Here is a 17,690-nt window from a genome sequence, read left to right as displayed (position 1 = left end):
GAGAATATTAATTTATTTAAAATGAGTTGTAATTCAATTCTGGCACAAAACACTTGTACCACTAGTCAATAACATGGATACAAAACAAACATTTACAGAATAAATTAATGTACTGTAGTACGTACCACATGAGACAGTAAACATAAAAACCCCAAACTTGTAAGAATTATATTGCATCAAAAACAAAAAAAAGTTCATTTATTATACAAAATAACAGGCATTTACAAAGGCAGCCTTCTTTTTTTTTTTTTTAATGTTGCTCATTTTGAGATATATAAATATAAATCTGTATTGCGTGGGCACGCTGATATGTACGTTTTAAAGTCCTAATGAATAGGTGGGAGAACCCTCAATGATATGCACAGCACTTTTTAACCTCTTCATCACAAAATACTCCTTCAAAGTACATTCCACAATGTGGTGCTGAGCGCAGATTTCCCAGAAAAGCATTTGAAGAAAAGGAACAGCGAGCGCTCTGAAGATTGACACCACACCAGTGCGTCTACTTGCAATGCAATGTAGTGAAAACCAAACACGAAAGAAACGCCAATTCGATTTTTTTCTGTGCAATTTGTCCCTTTTAGTGTGATCTTATTGGTACATGTTCTCTAATTGAAATGCAGATGCAGAAGCATGCAGCACATGCTTTGAAAGCAAGACGTTAACAGGAGGTTAAAACATTTTAAAAAAAGGTATATATGGCGCTGCTAGATAATTTTTTTCTTTTACAAAATATAACAAATCTCTGGACTGAAATCCTTTGTGCAATGTTTATTGCCAACATATCTCGACTCTTTGTTTGCTGGCATTTTGCTCTCGCCGCGGGCACGCGGCACGAGCGTAAAGTTTCGGTTCATAGAGGTACGGTGGAACAGAAGCAGAGGCGGGAAAAGAGGACTAAAAACCTGCCGCTTGGAAAAAAAACAAAAAAAAAAACGAAAGTGTTGGGAAGATTTGATGTTCTTGCCGATAACACTACGAAGCCTTTCCTTTCCACCTGCTCCGTCTCCAAAATGAGGTTAAATTCCAAATCAGCAGCTACTTTAAATTCCCTCCCAAGCATTATATAGTGTCTTAAAGCAGGAAGAATCTTACCGAAACAACCTTAAATTGATCTTTTTTGTTGTTTTGTTTTTTTTTAAAAGAAAACCATGCTCACTAACTCCTACAGAGTAACCATTGATTTAACTTCTAAGCAAACTAAGGTCAGAATACTTTGTACCGCCGTGGTCCAGCTGTTACGACGGCGACTACCTTTACAACTACAGCTATTAAGGTGGTATTTAATTACCAGTGATTAAGAGCTAATAAGTAGCTACTACGATAGCCTAAATGCTAGGACCTGGAGCGACGATTTGACTTAATTGTCACTATGATGCACCCTAAAAAAAACAGGCTCCAACAGGTTATAACACTGGTATCTTCCTACAACACAGTGACAACAGCTATGACGAACCCCGACTTTCAGCCCACGGGCTAAGAAGATGCGTAAAGGTGTGAGGGTGAGAACCGGCACCTGCTAAAAACTGTGATGGGAACCTTTTCAGGAATGTTGGCGCTAAACCCGACCGCTCCCAGCAGAATGTTGAAAAATACGGATAAACACCGATGACACCTGAGAACTGGACTAGGCCTGACCGCAGAACACGCGACACGGCTGTTCACGGCTAACGTCCCTAAAGCTGGTGATCTGTGGGTTGGGAGTAACAACTGTTAAGAATAATAATAAAATAATAATAATAATAATAATAATAATAATAATGTACAGTACCAAAGTAAAGAGGTTTATCACTAGACCCCACCTTCAACCTTCAAGGGGGAGTGACAAAGGTGGAGAAGACGCCTTTTCTCACATGACGTAGACCACTGGATTACTCCTGGATGTAATACACCAGATGCACCCCTCACTATTATACAATCTATGCTGCTACAAAATCTGACTACAACATTAAGTTACTGCAGAGATGAAAGCACATGAGGTATGGCTGCTACTCGGGGGCCAAACGCTAATTGGCATTTAGAAATGGTTTCCTATTCCCATTTTAAACATTCAAAAATAATACGCTGTACATATTTGTTCTTCCACTTACTTTCATTTGACTTTTATCCCTTTTTCCGAGTCACATAAAAAGAAAAAAAACAAAAAACCTGTTTTAAGCTGTGCAATTTTTCTTAATGTAATATATCAAATAATTAAATCTTAAACATTAGACATGCGACTCTACCAAGGCGAAAGCAGCATGCAAAGACGTGTGAAAATGTCAGCGTAAAATGTGCTTCTTTGATTCTTAAAAAAATTAAAATAAAGAAAGAAAGGATAGTCATTCCTCACTGAGGGAACAAAAGGTTGAATGGACAAAGCACAGGGAGTGTTCAGACGGGTTGGCATGGCCGCCGCTACGGAGCCAGCCACGGTGCCAGGACACCCCCCACCCCATAGCCATGCAAATGGCGAGCGATTTACAAAACAGACTGGGAACTGGATCCAAGTCCGTCCATAGAGAATATCAAAACAAACCCACCCGGTCGCCCCCGACTTCCACCGCTCAACAGCCACCGGTTAATTCGAGCCAGCGACGTGCTGAGAGTAATACTGATCAGTGGCCCACACGCACAGGAGGCAACGTGCAGAAAGGATTCACTCTAATTCAAAAGAAAGACATGGGGTGGGGTGTGAGATTACACAGGAAACGAGATTAACAGACCGGGGCTGAAGCTTCCTGCTGTTAAAAGGTGAGTACCTTCAGAAATGAAATGTCAAAAACCATTAAACAACACAAGGAGGGGGGCAACTGTCACGGACCAAACACAGCGGATGGTGGAACATCCTGGTAGCAGGAGACTGCGGAGCCGTGGAGTTTTATGTTGGGCAAAGAACTGCAAAAGACAAGAAGACAGAGCGCATGTTAGCCGGCAATGCGCACGTCTGGTTGTGTGCGTGTGTGTGTGTGTGTGGACGGAGTAGTGACAACTAGGAATTTGGAAATAAAGGGAGGGTGGTGAGCGAAAAAGGAGACGTTCGTCTACGGCAGCTTCGATGGAACAACACTTGGGTGAACAAGCCGGTACTACAAGCTCTAGGTGTGTGTGTGTGTGTGTCACCACAAGCACTGCGCGGCGCGTTATGCACTACAGCGTGGAATTAGAAGGAAGGGAATAATGGCTTACTAGTGATTTACTAAGAGGAGGGGGGGGGGGGGGGAGGGTGAAAGAAAGAAAGAGCATTGTAGAGGAGTATAAATCTGTTATTTGAAAGTTACAGTGCCTCACAAACCTCAATCTCGCCCGTTCTCAAACCAGAGCTAGTGAGGAAAACGCAGCAAAGATGAGAGAAAAGGAAGGTAACAGGTCAAAGCGGAAGACTGGCAACACCACCTCTCTCTCTTTTGCCAGTTGTATTCATTGTTGTGTTAAAGGTGCTTTATTTTTTTTACCTAAAACATTAAGAGAGAGAAATGGGTTCTCAAACCTACCCAAGGAAAAAAAGAAAAAGAAATGTGCTCACACCACCGTTAATACCACTTTCAAACAGCAGAGGGCAAACTGTGCCACTGTCGTGGTTTTTTTCACTAGGTCAGGGGTTCCCAATCTGCGGTTGGCAACCCCCTAGAAGGTCCTTGAAGGAATTGCAGGGGGAGCACAGCAATAAATGTGTAAAAAAATGTGTATGACAACCTCGTATAATAAAAGCTTGAGGTCTATACTGCAGACATCTCCATTATGTAAACATTTTTCTCACCCACGCTGACACGCTGTAAATTTAACATCACTACCCTCCGAAACCTTGACCCTGGACCACTCCCTCACAAGCTGTTTGATCACGTAATAGCTACAGCTTTTTTTTTCTCTCTCTTTTCCCTTGACCATTCGGGTATTTTCTCATCCTAATAAATGAGAATTTTTATAAAATACCCAACTTAATTTATAGTGGGTCGTTTTTTTGTTCTTAATATCACACTTTTTGCCAGGAAGGTTCAATTTAAATGTTAAATCACATGGAGGTTTATTATAGGCAGTGAAAGTGTGTACTCCTTATCTTGAGGAGGCCTCAAAACCATGAAAAAGATTTGGAACATCTGCTCTCTGTAATCCTGATGGTTACATTCAACAGTCAGGAATGACCAGACACTTGCAGAAAAAAAATTATGTTAAACTTTATTTAGAATTATTATATAGAACTATTTTCTATTCTAATAAAATGTTTAAAGAGGACCTATTATGCACATTTTCACGAGTTATGGTCTCTGAGGTCCCCAAAACATGTTTTTAAAGTTTTTTTGCTCAAAACACCACTCAGATTATGCATTGGAGCAATTCTAACACGTGTCGAATCCACCCTGTCTGAAAAACAGGGTGTTTCAGTGGGAGGAGCCACCCTCCTGAGGCCCCCAAGTTCTCTGAGCCAATGGGGTTTGAGCTTTTCTCCAGGATCCATTTTTATTTACTCTGTAAACTTTCACTCATTTCACCTTATCAGTCCACTAAATTTGAAGTAAGCATGCGTGAAATAAGCATACCAGTTGCTGAATCTTCACTCATAATAGATCTACAAGGCCTCATTTAAAAGTTTGATCCGACTTTCACCGTGGTGTCCGGAGAAGCTTGGAGCTTGGTGCACCACAGGATACGGTGGTTCTTGGGGATTTTTCGTTTCAATCAATTACAGAAACGTTGGGAATTAAAATAAAAACATCTACGGTTTTCAGATTGTGCGCCACAGCCTACAGTACACAGTCAACTTAACGCGCGCGCGCGCGCGCACACACACACACACACACACACACACACACACACACACACACACACACACACACACACACACACACACACACACACACACACACACACACACACACACACACACACACACACACACACACACACACACACACACACACACACACTTTTAAAATACTTCTTCCCTCATCTGCAGTTTTGTCACAGACAGTTGGCATTATCTACTCCTTTTCAAAGATTTGTGCTGGTCTCCACAGCCAACAACAGAGCACTTCCCATGATTAGCGCTTAGCTTTAATGCTAGCAGGTCCAGTCGCACATAGATGGGGTGATTATAATTCTACTGAAGTGATGTCTATTGCTGCGATGCCATGTATTAGGGCAGCAAAGCTTAAGGCTAGGTTCAGGACATGTTTTCGTTTCAGAACAACAGGCAGCTCATAAAAAACTGACTGAGTTGTCTTTTTTCACAGTTTGCTTGTCAGTAGACCCATCAGAGACCCAAATGTATGTCCACACGTAGGGAAAAAGTGAGTTTTGCCTAATAGGTCCCTATTCTCACTCATGTCAACTAATGAAGCTTTTAGGGCTTTGCATGGAAGGCCTGTTGAGTGTTTTACCTTTGAGGATGTAGTCTGTCAGCAGGCTGGGCACCTTTTCACTGTCGTCCCTCATGGCACGGAGGACTAGGGGTAAAAATGGTTAAAACAGGTAAGTAAACAGGTAATAAACAAGGCGGTGTGAAAAAATACATATTAAAGGTTGTGGTAAAAAAAGTCAGACAGAGGCGGAACCCACTCTTGGTGAGGATCTGAAGGTCTTCCACGGACGGGGAACCGGTTTTCTTCTCATAGGGGATCACTGTGGTCAGATACTAAAGCAGAGATGAGAATTAGCCAAATGAAAGCAGGGAAAAAGACGTATAAGGACAAGGAGGGGAAAAAAGGCAATATGATCATGGTAAAATAATGTAACATCATGCATACATTATGAGGACAGTTCATGCACCCAATTTCTTAAATAATGTCATAATTTCAACATAAAACAACCTCTACTTCAATCTTAAAGAAAAAAGTGTGATATGACAGATTAATATACTAATATAAATAGAAAATTTAAAAAATGGGTCAGCTACTCTCATTAAACAATGGGGATTCTTAAGAACACTTGAAAAAGGACAAAATATATGGAGTAACGGTGCTTCAATTAAATTAATTACATTTTTCTTTTGTATGTTTCAGATTTCCCAGGGACCGATGGTGTAGGTATTCGATTACAGCAGAGTAAATTATGTTAAAGCTTTAATGGTTCTGAATTAAGAAAGTGTTGTTTTAAATTAGTCTGGTATTACTGGATTCTAGATACTAGGCTAAGTCCAGAGAAAAATAAAGCAATTGGAATGAAAAAATGCTGAAGTAAACAGCTGATTTTATAATGCTAAATAATAGAAATACAAAGCAGGGACACAAATAAATTAAAAGCAAAACAGAAAGAAATGATGACGCCAAAGGTCAGTGGTGGCTATGGAGAGGGAAACAATCATGCATGAATAAATAAAACAGCATAAGAGAAATAAAAGCTTGGGACCAAAATAAATGAGCACGAAAAAGTATTTAAAAACCGCTGAGAGGGGAAGAGCGGGGGGCACCTGTTTGTCCCCTCCTGTGGTGCCGAAAGTTTGACGGAGGCCATTTTGAATGACATTGGAAAGTCCCTCCAGAGTGAGCAGCTACAGGGAGGAAGAGGACGGAGGAAGGGGAGAGTAAAGAGAGAGATGAAGAGATGCCCAAGGAAAAGAAAAACCGCGGGAAGAGAAGATGGACCTTCTTGCTGCTCGTCTGAAATACATTAAGCAACGCGGACGCCAGTCTGTCCAGCATCTTCATCACCACCTCTACCATTAATGACTCACCGTGCCTGGCACGTGCACGCTGGTCCTCTGGCCGTTGGGTCCGATCGTGGTCGTGCTGCGGATCTTCTTCTTCTTGCGCAGCAGCTCGCGGTGCTCCTTCTGCCGGTTCTGCACGTCGATCAGCAGCGAGATGAAGCTGTTCTTCACCTGGTGTCCCACAGAGGCTTATGTTAGGACTCCTATATATGCCAATTTAGATATTTCAATTTCAGCATTTCTTCTTTAGAATTTACACGTTCTGCTCGACGTGTTAATGTGTTTTATCAAAAGGTTTTTCATATCATTATACAGAAACTTTCTCTGCCTTACAGCTGAACAACTTTGATGGGTTTTCAACTTTCACTTTACATGCCCAAATTTCATTTCCTTGCCGTTCTGCTGCCAAATTTTCCACAATTTTTCTTTCAAGCCCTATGGGGACCCATCAGATAGCACAGTTGAAAACTTGATAATTGACAATAAGAAGATCATTTATATTGCATTTTGAATTGTGTTTTTTGTTGCTTCATTTCAGCCGCTATTGTCAGCGTTTAAAAATATGTCATTTGAAACGGTTTTATTCTGAAATAAAAATGAAATGTAGCGCTATTATTGTGAAAATAGTTATTCTTATATAATAATAAAATATATAAATGTATATCTGCAGGCAGCAATACACAGGGTCACACATTATCACCACCAATTACACATCTTTGAGTTCCCATTGGAACGTAGCATCAGTTCATGCTGTCGCTCATCTTAACATCTTATTACGTCAAACACAAGTTACAATTTTCTGAGTTTCACACACACACACACACACACACACACACACACAGCGAATGTGCGTTTGTAGCCACAGCCTGCACATATATATAGCATTTTGGATATTGGATGATGATGTCACACAGCATCTTACTCCACAAACTCATCTGGCTCCACTGCCCGACTGGAAGTTTTAAAACCTTGGCGTGTGGGAGATGCACGAACGTTCGGCTACTTATGGTCATATTTCATTGTTTTTTCCACTAATTCCTGCTCTGAATGTAGATCGATATGGATGAAACTTGAACGACGAGATGTCTGTGACGTCCCTGTTCTAAAGAGACCTCAACCGTGTCCCTAGCTCCAGCTGTTGTCCGGTTCCAGACACTTTTAGCCCATAAAGTGCCAAAGAGAATAATAATAAAAATCTGAATAATAATAGGGCTATTAGTGGTCCAGAGCAATCGCTGCGGGATGGTCCCCTATTAACAATAATAATAATCTTTTCATGGAATATTCAAGATAAAATGGTACATCCCCTATTACGTCTTGAATCTACACAATAAATACATTTGCGATGATAAAAGTCTTACTTGAGTCAGTCAACAACGACAGATAAAAGAAGAGTACCTCTTTCTCGTAGTCCAGCTCGTCACGCAGGGCCAGAGCCTGGATCAGCTCCTCGCTGTAGCGGCGGATGGCCGTCTCCACCTCCTCCAGCACTTCCGTCAGCTCAGACACAGAGAGCTGCCGCAGCCCTGCGGGTGGGGGACAGAGCAGGTCGGTACATTTTTGTATGTGTTCGTTTTATGCGTGTTTGTATGCCACAAGAGAAATCAGAAGACAAAAATAACCCAAAATAACGTACACAACAGCTGCTTGGGTGTTAATACTAAACCCGAGATACAGATGATTGCATGTATTAATGAATGAGTGGGAAAAACCTCTGGCCTGAGGATTAAGTCAGTGTATGCGTAGATTCACCAGCCTCCCTTACCACATGGGGTTAACACGTGGGGACAAGGCAAGCTGCAGTAATTTCTGTCCGCTTCTATCTGTCATACATTACATAAGACTGTAGCTGCTGTCCAGATATATTTGATTGTGTAATAAATTATTTACACTTCACTAAGTGATTTGAATGACAAGTTCCAAGTGGAGTTGGAGTCTTAAAAAGCTTATATTCTTTATTGGATTCGACAAACCCAAACAACAAGAGGTTATTTGTCACATACATATGGTCACACATATGTTAATCTCTGTATGAACAACAAACAACAAAATTTTGCCGAACCCATCAATATGACGATTGATAGTAACTAAGATTGTGCAAATTGTGATGGGTTGAGACGGCAATGGGTGGGGCTACTGGGAAAACTGCGTCAATTCATTGGAAGACATCTAGTCCAGTTTGGTGAGATCATTGCTAACCTTCTATTTCATGCTAATGGTCAAATTACATTGACGTTTGGGCTGCCAGTTGAAGAGCCCAGCTGTGAGCCCTCAAGACAAGCAAAAAATAATAACTCCCCATAACACAGAAGGAAAAAGAAAGAAAGAAAGAAAGAGCAGAGACCCCCCTAACAGGATCATAAAAACATGTCTGCATACAGTTTTTATGTTTCATTATGGGTGTTACAGTTTAAGGAAGTTCAGTTTATCTTTTCAAAATAGCCATGCTTCCTTTTACGGTCAAATGAAACCGCACTTTGCTTTGTGCAAAGTCCACGCATAGGTCAAAGACTCGAAAACTACGTTGATAATTTAATGCTAGGTTTTTAATGGCAGCAATTAATAATTAGCTTCATTTCATCCGGTCGTCTCATTAAGATCAAGATGTTTTTTGAGGGGTGAAGTGCTTTCTTTTAAAGGGATCTAGCTGCACTGTCAATACAGTTGGAAAAAGATTTTGGCTTTTCTTTACACTCATATAATAATAATTTGGGTTTGTTAAAATGGATCTATTCACGTGGATTTAGCTGGATTCTTCCCACATGGTCCGGTTAGTTAAGAAAAGATTTAGTTCAAGACAAAACCTGAGTTTGTTTGTCAAACCAATCACAGTAAAGATCACCTATAATAAGCAACTCAAAGAGATTTGCGACACACACAAACACACACATGGGTGTGGCTTACGGTCTTCGTAGCTGGTGTTGGAGCTGGAGCGCTTGAGTGCGTGGATGTCCTGGGACAGCATGGACAGGTCTGACTGGGAGGGGCTGTCGTCATCATCTGGGTCTGGAGACTCCTGCATCATCTCCTCGATCTCCTCTATCACCTGAAAGCAACAAACCACTGTTCAGTGTACAGTCAACATACAGTATGGTCTTTTTGGGTGTGGAAAAAATATCTAACTGTAGGTTTTTTGGATGTTAAAATTGTAGACTTAAGTTCTCGCGCCAGCCTATCCCCGAAACTGTTCCAGTATGAATTGTTCTCTCTTAAGTGTATTTAGATATTTCTATCATGCAATGTGGAAACTTAGGCTGAATTTAACAATAAGAAAGTGTACTATTGTGAGGACAGAATAAGAAAATAAATGTTATGTACTTAATTCATATAAACAAAACTTTTGTATGTCACCTGCTCTGCAGTGAAGAGTGGCTCTTGGTTTATACAAGAGACGATGATGGAGTGCATATCCATTTGATCTCGCAGCTCCTCATCATCAGACAGGTCCAGAGACTGGTTGTCCAACTTCTGACAACACAAGAGCAAAGAAAAAACAGGAGGTATTTATAGTGCAAAAGGTAAAAAAATTTGCATCTGTAAATGTTATCTCTAACGACAAATAGAGGAAGCGAGGAAGAGATTCAGAGCCGTGGACCTGGTGCTATACAACGACCTATATACATTCACCGGCCACTTTTTTAGATACACCTTGCTAGTACAGGGTTGGACTCTTTTGCCTTCAGAACTGCCTTCATTCTCGTGGCATAGATTCAACAAGGTGTTGGAAACATTTTTATGAGATTTTGGTCCATATTGACATGATAACATCACGCAGTTGATGTAGATTTGTCAGCTGCACATCCATGATGCCAATCTCCTGTTCCACCACATCTCAAAGGTGCTCTGTTGGATTGAGATCTGGTGACTGTGGAGGCCATTGGAGTACAGTGAACTCATTGTCATGTTCAAGAAACCAGTTTGAGATGATTTGAGCTTTGTGACATGGTGCATTATCCTGCTGGAAGTAGCCATCAGAAGATGGGTACACTGTGCTCATAAAGGGATGGACATGGTCAGCAACAATACTCAGGTATGCTGTGGTGTTTTAACGATGCTCAATTGGTACTAAGGGGCCCAAAGTGAGCCAAGAAAATATCCCCCACACCATTACACCACCACCACCAGCCTGAACCATTGATACAAGGCAGGATGGATCCATGCTTTCATGTTGTTTACGCCAATTCTGACCCTACCATCTGAAGGTCGCAGCTGAACTCGAGACTCATCAGACCAGGCAACGTTTTTCCAATCTTCTATTGTCCATTTTTGGTGAGCCTGTGCCAATTGTAGCCTCAGTTTCCTGTTCTTAGCTGACAGGAGTGGCACCTGATGTGGTCTTCTGCTGCTGTAGCCCATCTGCTTCAAGATTCCACGTGTTGTGCATTCAGAGATGGTATTCTGCATACCTTGGTTGGAATGAGTGGTTATTTGAGTTACTATCATCTCGAAGCAGTCTGCCCATTCTCCTCTGACATCAACAAGGCATTTTCGTCCACACAACTGCCGCTCACTGGATATTTTCTCTTTTTCGGACCATCCTCTGTAAACCCTAGAGATGGTTGTGTGTGAAAATCCCAGTAGGTCAGCAGTTTCTGAAATACTCAGACCAGCCCGTCTGGCACCTACAACCATGCCACGTTCAAAGTCACATAAATCCCCTTTCTTCCCCATTTTGATGCTCGCTTTGAACTTCAGCAAGTCATCCTCACCATGTCTACATGCCTAAATGCAATGAGTTGCTGCCATGTGATTGGCTGATTAGCTATTTGTGTTAACAAGCAATTGAACAGGTGTATCTAATAAAGTGGCCGGTGAGTGTATGTCTGTGTGTGTAGGTAGCTGTGTATCCACTCCTGAACATCGTGCTTGCACATGCATCAGGGTAGCGTACCTCATGTTTGCGCAGGTTGAGCGTGGGCAGATGTAGAGAGCGAGTGTGTGAGCTCTTCCAGTCCACGGGCATGACGTTGCCGTAGTTATCCGTCAGAGCGTTCCACACCCTGAAACACAGAGAAGGAAATAGTTCAAAGTCATGCTACAATGGAGAAGCTACGCGCTGAGAGAAAAAGAGAGAGAGAGAGCGAGAGAGCGAGAAAGAAAATTAAAGTCACAGTGGTAATCTGTAAGTTGATTTTGCATAAAATAAACACCAAGTTTGATATTTTATTTAGACGGCATTTTACAAGAAACAACCATGAGCAGCTCTAGGTGCTGTTTTCTCGTCTTTCCCAGCGAGAAAGCAAAGATCGGGCACGTGCAAGAAGTCCATATCAAAGAACATTCTCAAAAAAGTACAGCACCATCCGATGACAAAATAAAAACCCGAAGAGACCAATTAGATAAACAAAACAAATTAACCGATCAGAGGAAGGCAAACATGGGAGAAAAGAAAGTGACTGTCTCAGAGCAAAGACGAGGGTGAACCCTGATTGCAGTTGTGAATGGCATTCTGGGCCTGGAACACAGACGATCTGACGGCCTTATTGCAACACTTGGAGAAGACCAACACGGTTCCTTCCTGCTGATGAGAGTGACACAGCGTTAGTCAGTAGAATGGTGTTCTCTGTTCTCTGGCCGCCAACTCACTGCTCCACAGTGTCCCTGCAAGTTCTCAGTGCAGCCCACCCACAGCATGGGGGGGACAGAACACCATCTCAAGGGCCTCATGATATCTCAGAACTTCTCCTTTCTCAAATGGATTCAGTTTAATAAATTCTTGTTGTAAGGCCCAAGCACTCTGGCTATTACACCCCATTAATGTGTGTGGGTTATACAACAAATATCTATATCTACATATCTATAGATATCTATCTATCTATATATATCTATATCTATATCTATATATAAACTGTTTGCATTAAAAAAAAAAAACCTAACCCCCATTGAGGCAACTGAAAAGAAAACACTGCCAATTTATTGAAAAAAACGTGCCAGCGGATATGTCACCTCTTGTATTTTACAATACCTTAAGTTTCATCATTAGACACGTGTTAACAAGCATGTATTTGTTTTTTTGTCACAAGTGAAAAATGAGTCAAATGGTGAAAATGAGTCTTGTTGTTATTCCTGACCCCTGCAGCCGTGAGCAGCATGAGGATTAATGCTGCAAACAAATGTGTCACGATGGCTCTGCATAATTGCACTCCCCACGGTCGGTCGCGCGAACACTCACACGTGCACATGCATGCTCCGCGTGCACGCGTTTACATAACTTCAATGTTTCACCCTCAAGTGCCCATGCAGAGTTTGGGGGTTATGTTCTAAATAAAGCACAGACGGGCAGGAAGCACTTCTTGCCCCGCTGGCGATGCCACCCTGTCTTAGGCGTGCAACTGCGCGCACGCACACGCACACGCACACACACACACACACACACACACACACACACACACACACACACACACACACACACACACACACACTTCCCGTTTATACAACAGGAAAGTGCCAAGATTCTGCAGGTTTGCGTTCCAACTAATCATTACACACACCGATGAAAACGTTTTTAAATTGAAAATGTTGTCTTTAATCTCTAAATTTTAAGTTGAGAAAACCCAAAAGAAAACTATTGAAGCAAATTGAAGGATTTTTGAAAAGTTGATCATATGACTCGTTTTTTCCAGTGCACATCCAACACAGTCAAATTCTCTGCCAATTCCACACACACACACACCCCCACACCCACACACACACCCCCCCTGCTCATCCCTGCCATGGTTCCCGTTGACTGAGGGTCTCGTTAGCAGCCCAGACACGTCCTCCAAAAGCGCAGTCGGCCAGAAAAGACTGGTGCTGCTTTTTCAGCTCGGCTTAGGCTCCCGTCCAATAACTGCGCTCCCTCCGCCCTTTTTTCTTCAACCTTGTAAAACCGAGGGGCAATTTTCCTACTGACTGGGCCTTTGTTTCCCCTTCATAACAACATGTCCAGGCGACCATTAATTGACCTTATCACCGGGCCTGACTTGCAACGAATTCTCTGTGTGTCGCCCTGAGAACTGTCTGTGTCTGCGTGTACTTATGTGGGGTTTGGGTGTGCTCGGGGTGTTTCTACTTTCTGCCTTCCCTTTCGACATGGTGAGGTAGAGGGATGAGATGTGATGTGATGGAATCCCATGTGCATCCCGTTGGGCTCTTTAAAACACAGCCACTGCAGTGCGAGGCTGAAAGGAAGAGCTGAGGTCTGACATGGGTTTGGATTTGAACGTGAGATATGTAAACAGGTCTGGGGGTTTAAAGAGTTTTATGGGCCAGGGGTTTAATGGATCTATCAAAATGCAATAAGAAACATGCCATGACCAATCTAACCAGGACAACACTGGGAACTGTGTGTGTGTGTGTGTATTGATTGGTTGTTAGTTACAGGACACACACACGCCAGAGGTGTAGTTTTGCAGCGTGGGGACTAGTTGGGTAACGTGGCACGGACCAAAAAGCCGGTTTCACTTCTTGAACCCGAAGATACCAGACGGTTTACAGTAAAATATAACCAATAAACCTGTAATATAATACACATTGGAGAAAAGTGTGATCAGACAAGTTTACAAACTCCAATTTTATATGTATATATATATATATATATATATATATATATATATATATATATATATATATAATTATTATTTTTTTCACAATCTTTTGTTGATATTAAGCATTAGGGATTATGTGCCCCAGTTAACATTGGTTTAACGTGACACATCGAGCTAGTTATTACAATTAAATTACAATATGGAAGTAATTAAAAAGTTTAAATACAATTGACTATTTTCGACTGAGTGAATTTTTGATACCGAGGTTTATTGATACCTTCAAGTTATTGTATACTACCAAATTATTCGCTTTTTATAGTTATGTTTTAGAATATTGTACATTACCAATAATTGGATGTATTATTATTTTTTATGTATGATTTCTATTTGTCTGTTTGCTCAGTACTAAGTCCTCTGATAGACTGGGCTAGCCCAGGATAGCCTAGCATTAGCTCACTGGCTAGCCTAGCGTTGTCTCACTGGTTAACTGCGTTGGTCGCCGGGCTAACTCAGCGTTAGCTCACATGCTAACGCCATCAGACCATCAACGGAGGTTAAAACTTTACGGAATCCACACTCACTCGTCATCTTTCATGAAGTCATCCTCCGTGATGGGCTTGACCGGGGCTATGTTTTCCGTGGCGGTGTTGTAGTTCCGGAAGCAGACCGTCAGCTTCTCGTCGAAGTCGTGGACGAGGTCCTCCATGGACCTGAAGCTGCACATCTCCCCGGAGAAGCCGCCTTCCAGGTCGGACAGATCGTCCAGCCCGGGCGGCGGCTCGCCCGCGTTGCAGTTCAGCTCGTCCAGCTGGCTCGGCGAGCCGGAGGGCGGCTTGAACTCGTTAAAGTCCTGCCAGTCCTCGTCAAAGTGGGCTAACGGCGCCGCCATGACTGCCGCGAGAGGCTCCGGTGGTCGGTTAAATCCTCCCCGGGACGGTGCTCTGCTTGTCGGCTCCGGGTCGGACTGAGCGTCGCCGAACGGAGAGACCTGGCGGAAGGGGGGGGGGGGTGACGTCACGAGTACAAGCCCCGCCCCCAAAAGCGCAAAACAAACATCATCGCTGCAATGTTTATTAAATGCACTGACCATGAGCAATACATTCATCATTCAAAGACAACCGTACAATAACAAAACACACACATATTCATTAACATACATATATTTTTTCCGGTTGTATATATTTTGTTCTGATTGAGATGATAGTATTATTGCTTTTAGCACTAACTACTTGTTTTTTGCACAGCCTTTGGAGTTGCCCCCTCATTCCACTGCACCGTTTGTGCATGATGCATGCGAGACATCAAGTACTTTGCCCCACTGCTTAAGATGGAAACACGGCTAAAAGGCCTAAGTGTGCGTCATTTTTCCAGTGCTTGTAAAATATATGCACAAAAAAACATTACTCCTCTACGCTGGTATTAAAGTAGTAATCCGCAAAGATTTGTTTCCATTATTTTCCACTCTTTCCGCCTTTCCCAGGAAGAATGCACTGATCGGGGCAAGGGCAAGAAGTGGAAGGCCGCCACGGTGAAGTTGGTAAACCAGCACCGATACAGATGAATGCTCATAGAAAGGAGCAACAGATGCATAAATATCCCCACCACCTCAAATCACCAACAAAAATCAACTGATCAGACAACAAACTTTGGAAAAAAGAAATAAGCAGCCAGGATTAGAGTGAAGCTGAGGGTATAGAATATCAGGACTTGTAGCGTAATCGACCCAACACAGATGATCTCATGGATTTCTACTAAAAAAAGCTATGGGAACAGCAAAGTTTTGTTAAAATAATGAAACTTTATTTGCAATCGTTATTACCTTTTGTGGCTTCTGATGGTAGCCCACTGTCAGATGTTCAGGCCCTACACATTTCTTTGAAAACCTTTATTTTTATAAAGTATTTTTTGACAGGTTTAAGCCTATATTCCCCAACATTGCCCATTGAAACATGCCACCTAATGCAATTTACACAGGGTCCTTGACAATCTTCTGCCCCTTAAAACCTCCATGGGCCATTGACTTTTTTTTCCAAAACCCTGAATGCTTTATTGAAAATATGCATACATGACACTTCTCCTACACAATGATACAAAACAGTACAATCACTTTTGCAAATAACACATACAACGCAACTCCACACATCACTCCTACCCACCCCAACCCAAGGAACTCTTAAAAGATGCTACAGTAAGCCCTTATTACTCCCCCAAATGGCCCCTTCCCCATGACCACGAGAGAGAATAAGACATTTTTAAAATCAGATACAACTTCCCCGGTAAACCCAAAGACAAAGGAACAGAGTAGACACCAAATTGCATACAAACACAGAATATGCCACCAGCAGATAAAACAATAAGCTTTAGTGAAAAGCCTCTACTGGATCTTTGTTTTTGATTTGCCTCTTGTCTTCTTCTGAAATGTCAAAGGTTGTGGAAGAAGAGATGCAAGTCCGTTCAGTGATCCGGAAGTTCAAATTGAAGAATTCAGAGTGAATATCAGCCCATGACACAATCACCCACAGAAACACGACTGTGGGCCTCAAGTGCTTTTGGCTTACATACAGGGTAGAGAAATAGAAACTGCCAGGTAAAGGTGGCACATCAAATAAGAGTGATTTGGGTAAATTACACAGGCATGTGAGTAAACTTCCACATGAAGGTAACTCTCTTTAAAGGCGAGGGGTGGATAGTACAAACCTGATTGATTGTAGGAAACACACGTCCCAAAACCTTTTCCCCACTCACATTGGGAGGCGTGTTACTGTGCATATTATTTGTAACAGCAATGGTTGATATATTGAAAATGTAACCAAAAAAAAAAAAAGGGGGGGGGCGGGGTGGTGGAAAAGAAATTCAGAATTATTTAGATAAAATAAAGAGGACTCCAAATGTCTGGTTATATTTTAATATAATCATACAGGGATAGCGGTCAACCAAAAAATAAAAATAATGATATGAGAACAAAATAATAAAGTAACAAAAAAGTTTAATAAAAACAGACAGAAAAGCATCATTTTTTAAACATTTTCTTTTATCCGTTTGTAGCAAATAGTCATTTTATATACCCTAAAAAAAGGGAAGAAAAACTTGGATGGTTTCACTGACCACCAAACCACTTGGCCAGAGAGCGAGGGGGGTTCTGTGCAGGATTCCTTCTTTAACCATGAGAGTGGGGACCCTCGAAACGGGGTTCTGTTCCCTGCTGCATCATGTACGACACTCCATGGGGGGCGGGGGTACAAAGGCAGGGGGAGGTTGATCAATTTTGAAGTCTCCTCTTAGGTTTAAACCTGTGGCAAAACCAAGAATGTTGGAGCAATCAGACGGCCAGGGTTTCCGATGGCATAGAACCGAATGGAATTAGGTCTTTGGTGCAAATGAGCAAAAAGACCTCTCAAAGTGCAGGGGGGGGGGGGGGGGGGGGGAGACTGAACTTGTTAAGAAAAAAAAAGGTGTTTGTGCAAATGTGTGAGGAGGAAGGCAGTTATATCGTGTTTAATTAAATTAAAAACATTCCCTAACACTACGGGCTCAGAGTG

At 42.1% G+C, this 17,690-nt stretch overlaps 1 protein-coding gene across 1 annotated transcript; it reads right to left on the bottom strand.

Moving 5' to 3' along the window:
* fez2b (fasciculation and elongation protein zeta 2b) lies at positions 1-15,093 on the bottom strand. The gene is made up of 9 exons (XM_080020120.1): positions 14,733-15,093; positions 11,517-11,625; positions 9,977-10,093; positions 9,530-9,671; positions 8,024-8,151; positions 6,650-6,796; positions 5,536-5,611; positions 5,358-5,423; positions 1-2,877 (listed from the first exon to the last, which is right to left on the bottom strand). The coding sequence occupies exons 1-9, from the start codon at positions 15,038-15,040 to the stop codon at positions 2,861-2,863; spliced, it is 1,110 nt and encodes a 369-aa protein (XP_079876246.1). The 5' UTR covers positions 15,041-15,093; the 3' UTR covers positions 1-2,860.
* Positions 15,094-17,690: the final 2,597 nt, after the last annotated feature.

The sequence above is a fragment of the Zeus faber genome (genome assembly GCF_960531495.2).
Source record: "Zeus faber genome assembly, chromosome: 2".
In the NCBI taxonomy this organism is placed as follows: domain Eukaryota; kingdom Metazoa; phylum Chordata; class Actinopteri; order Zeiformes; family Zeidae; genus Zeus; species Zeus faber.
This window is presented reverse-complemented; position numbering and strand designations above follow the sequence as displayed.

What these genes read in the sequence shown, in the direction of transcription:
- fez2b (XM_080020120.1), bottom strand. Translation starts at nt 15,040, where the DNA reads ATGGCGGCGCCGTTAGCCCACTTTGACGAGGACTGGCAGGACTTTAAC. An exon ending in TCAACCTGCGCAAACATGAG is followed by an intron (nt 10,094 to 11,516) that starts GTACGCTACCCT and finishes TTGTGTTGTCAG; the next exon opens with AAGTTGGACAACCAGTCTCT. An exon ending in CACTCTTCACTGCAGAGCAG is followed by an intron (nt 9,672 to 9,976) that starts GTGACATACAAA and finishes TGTTGCTTTCAG; the next exon opens with GTGATAGAGGAGATCGAGGA.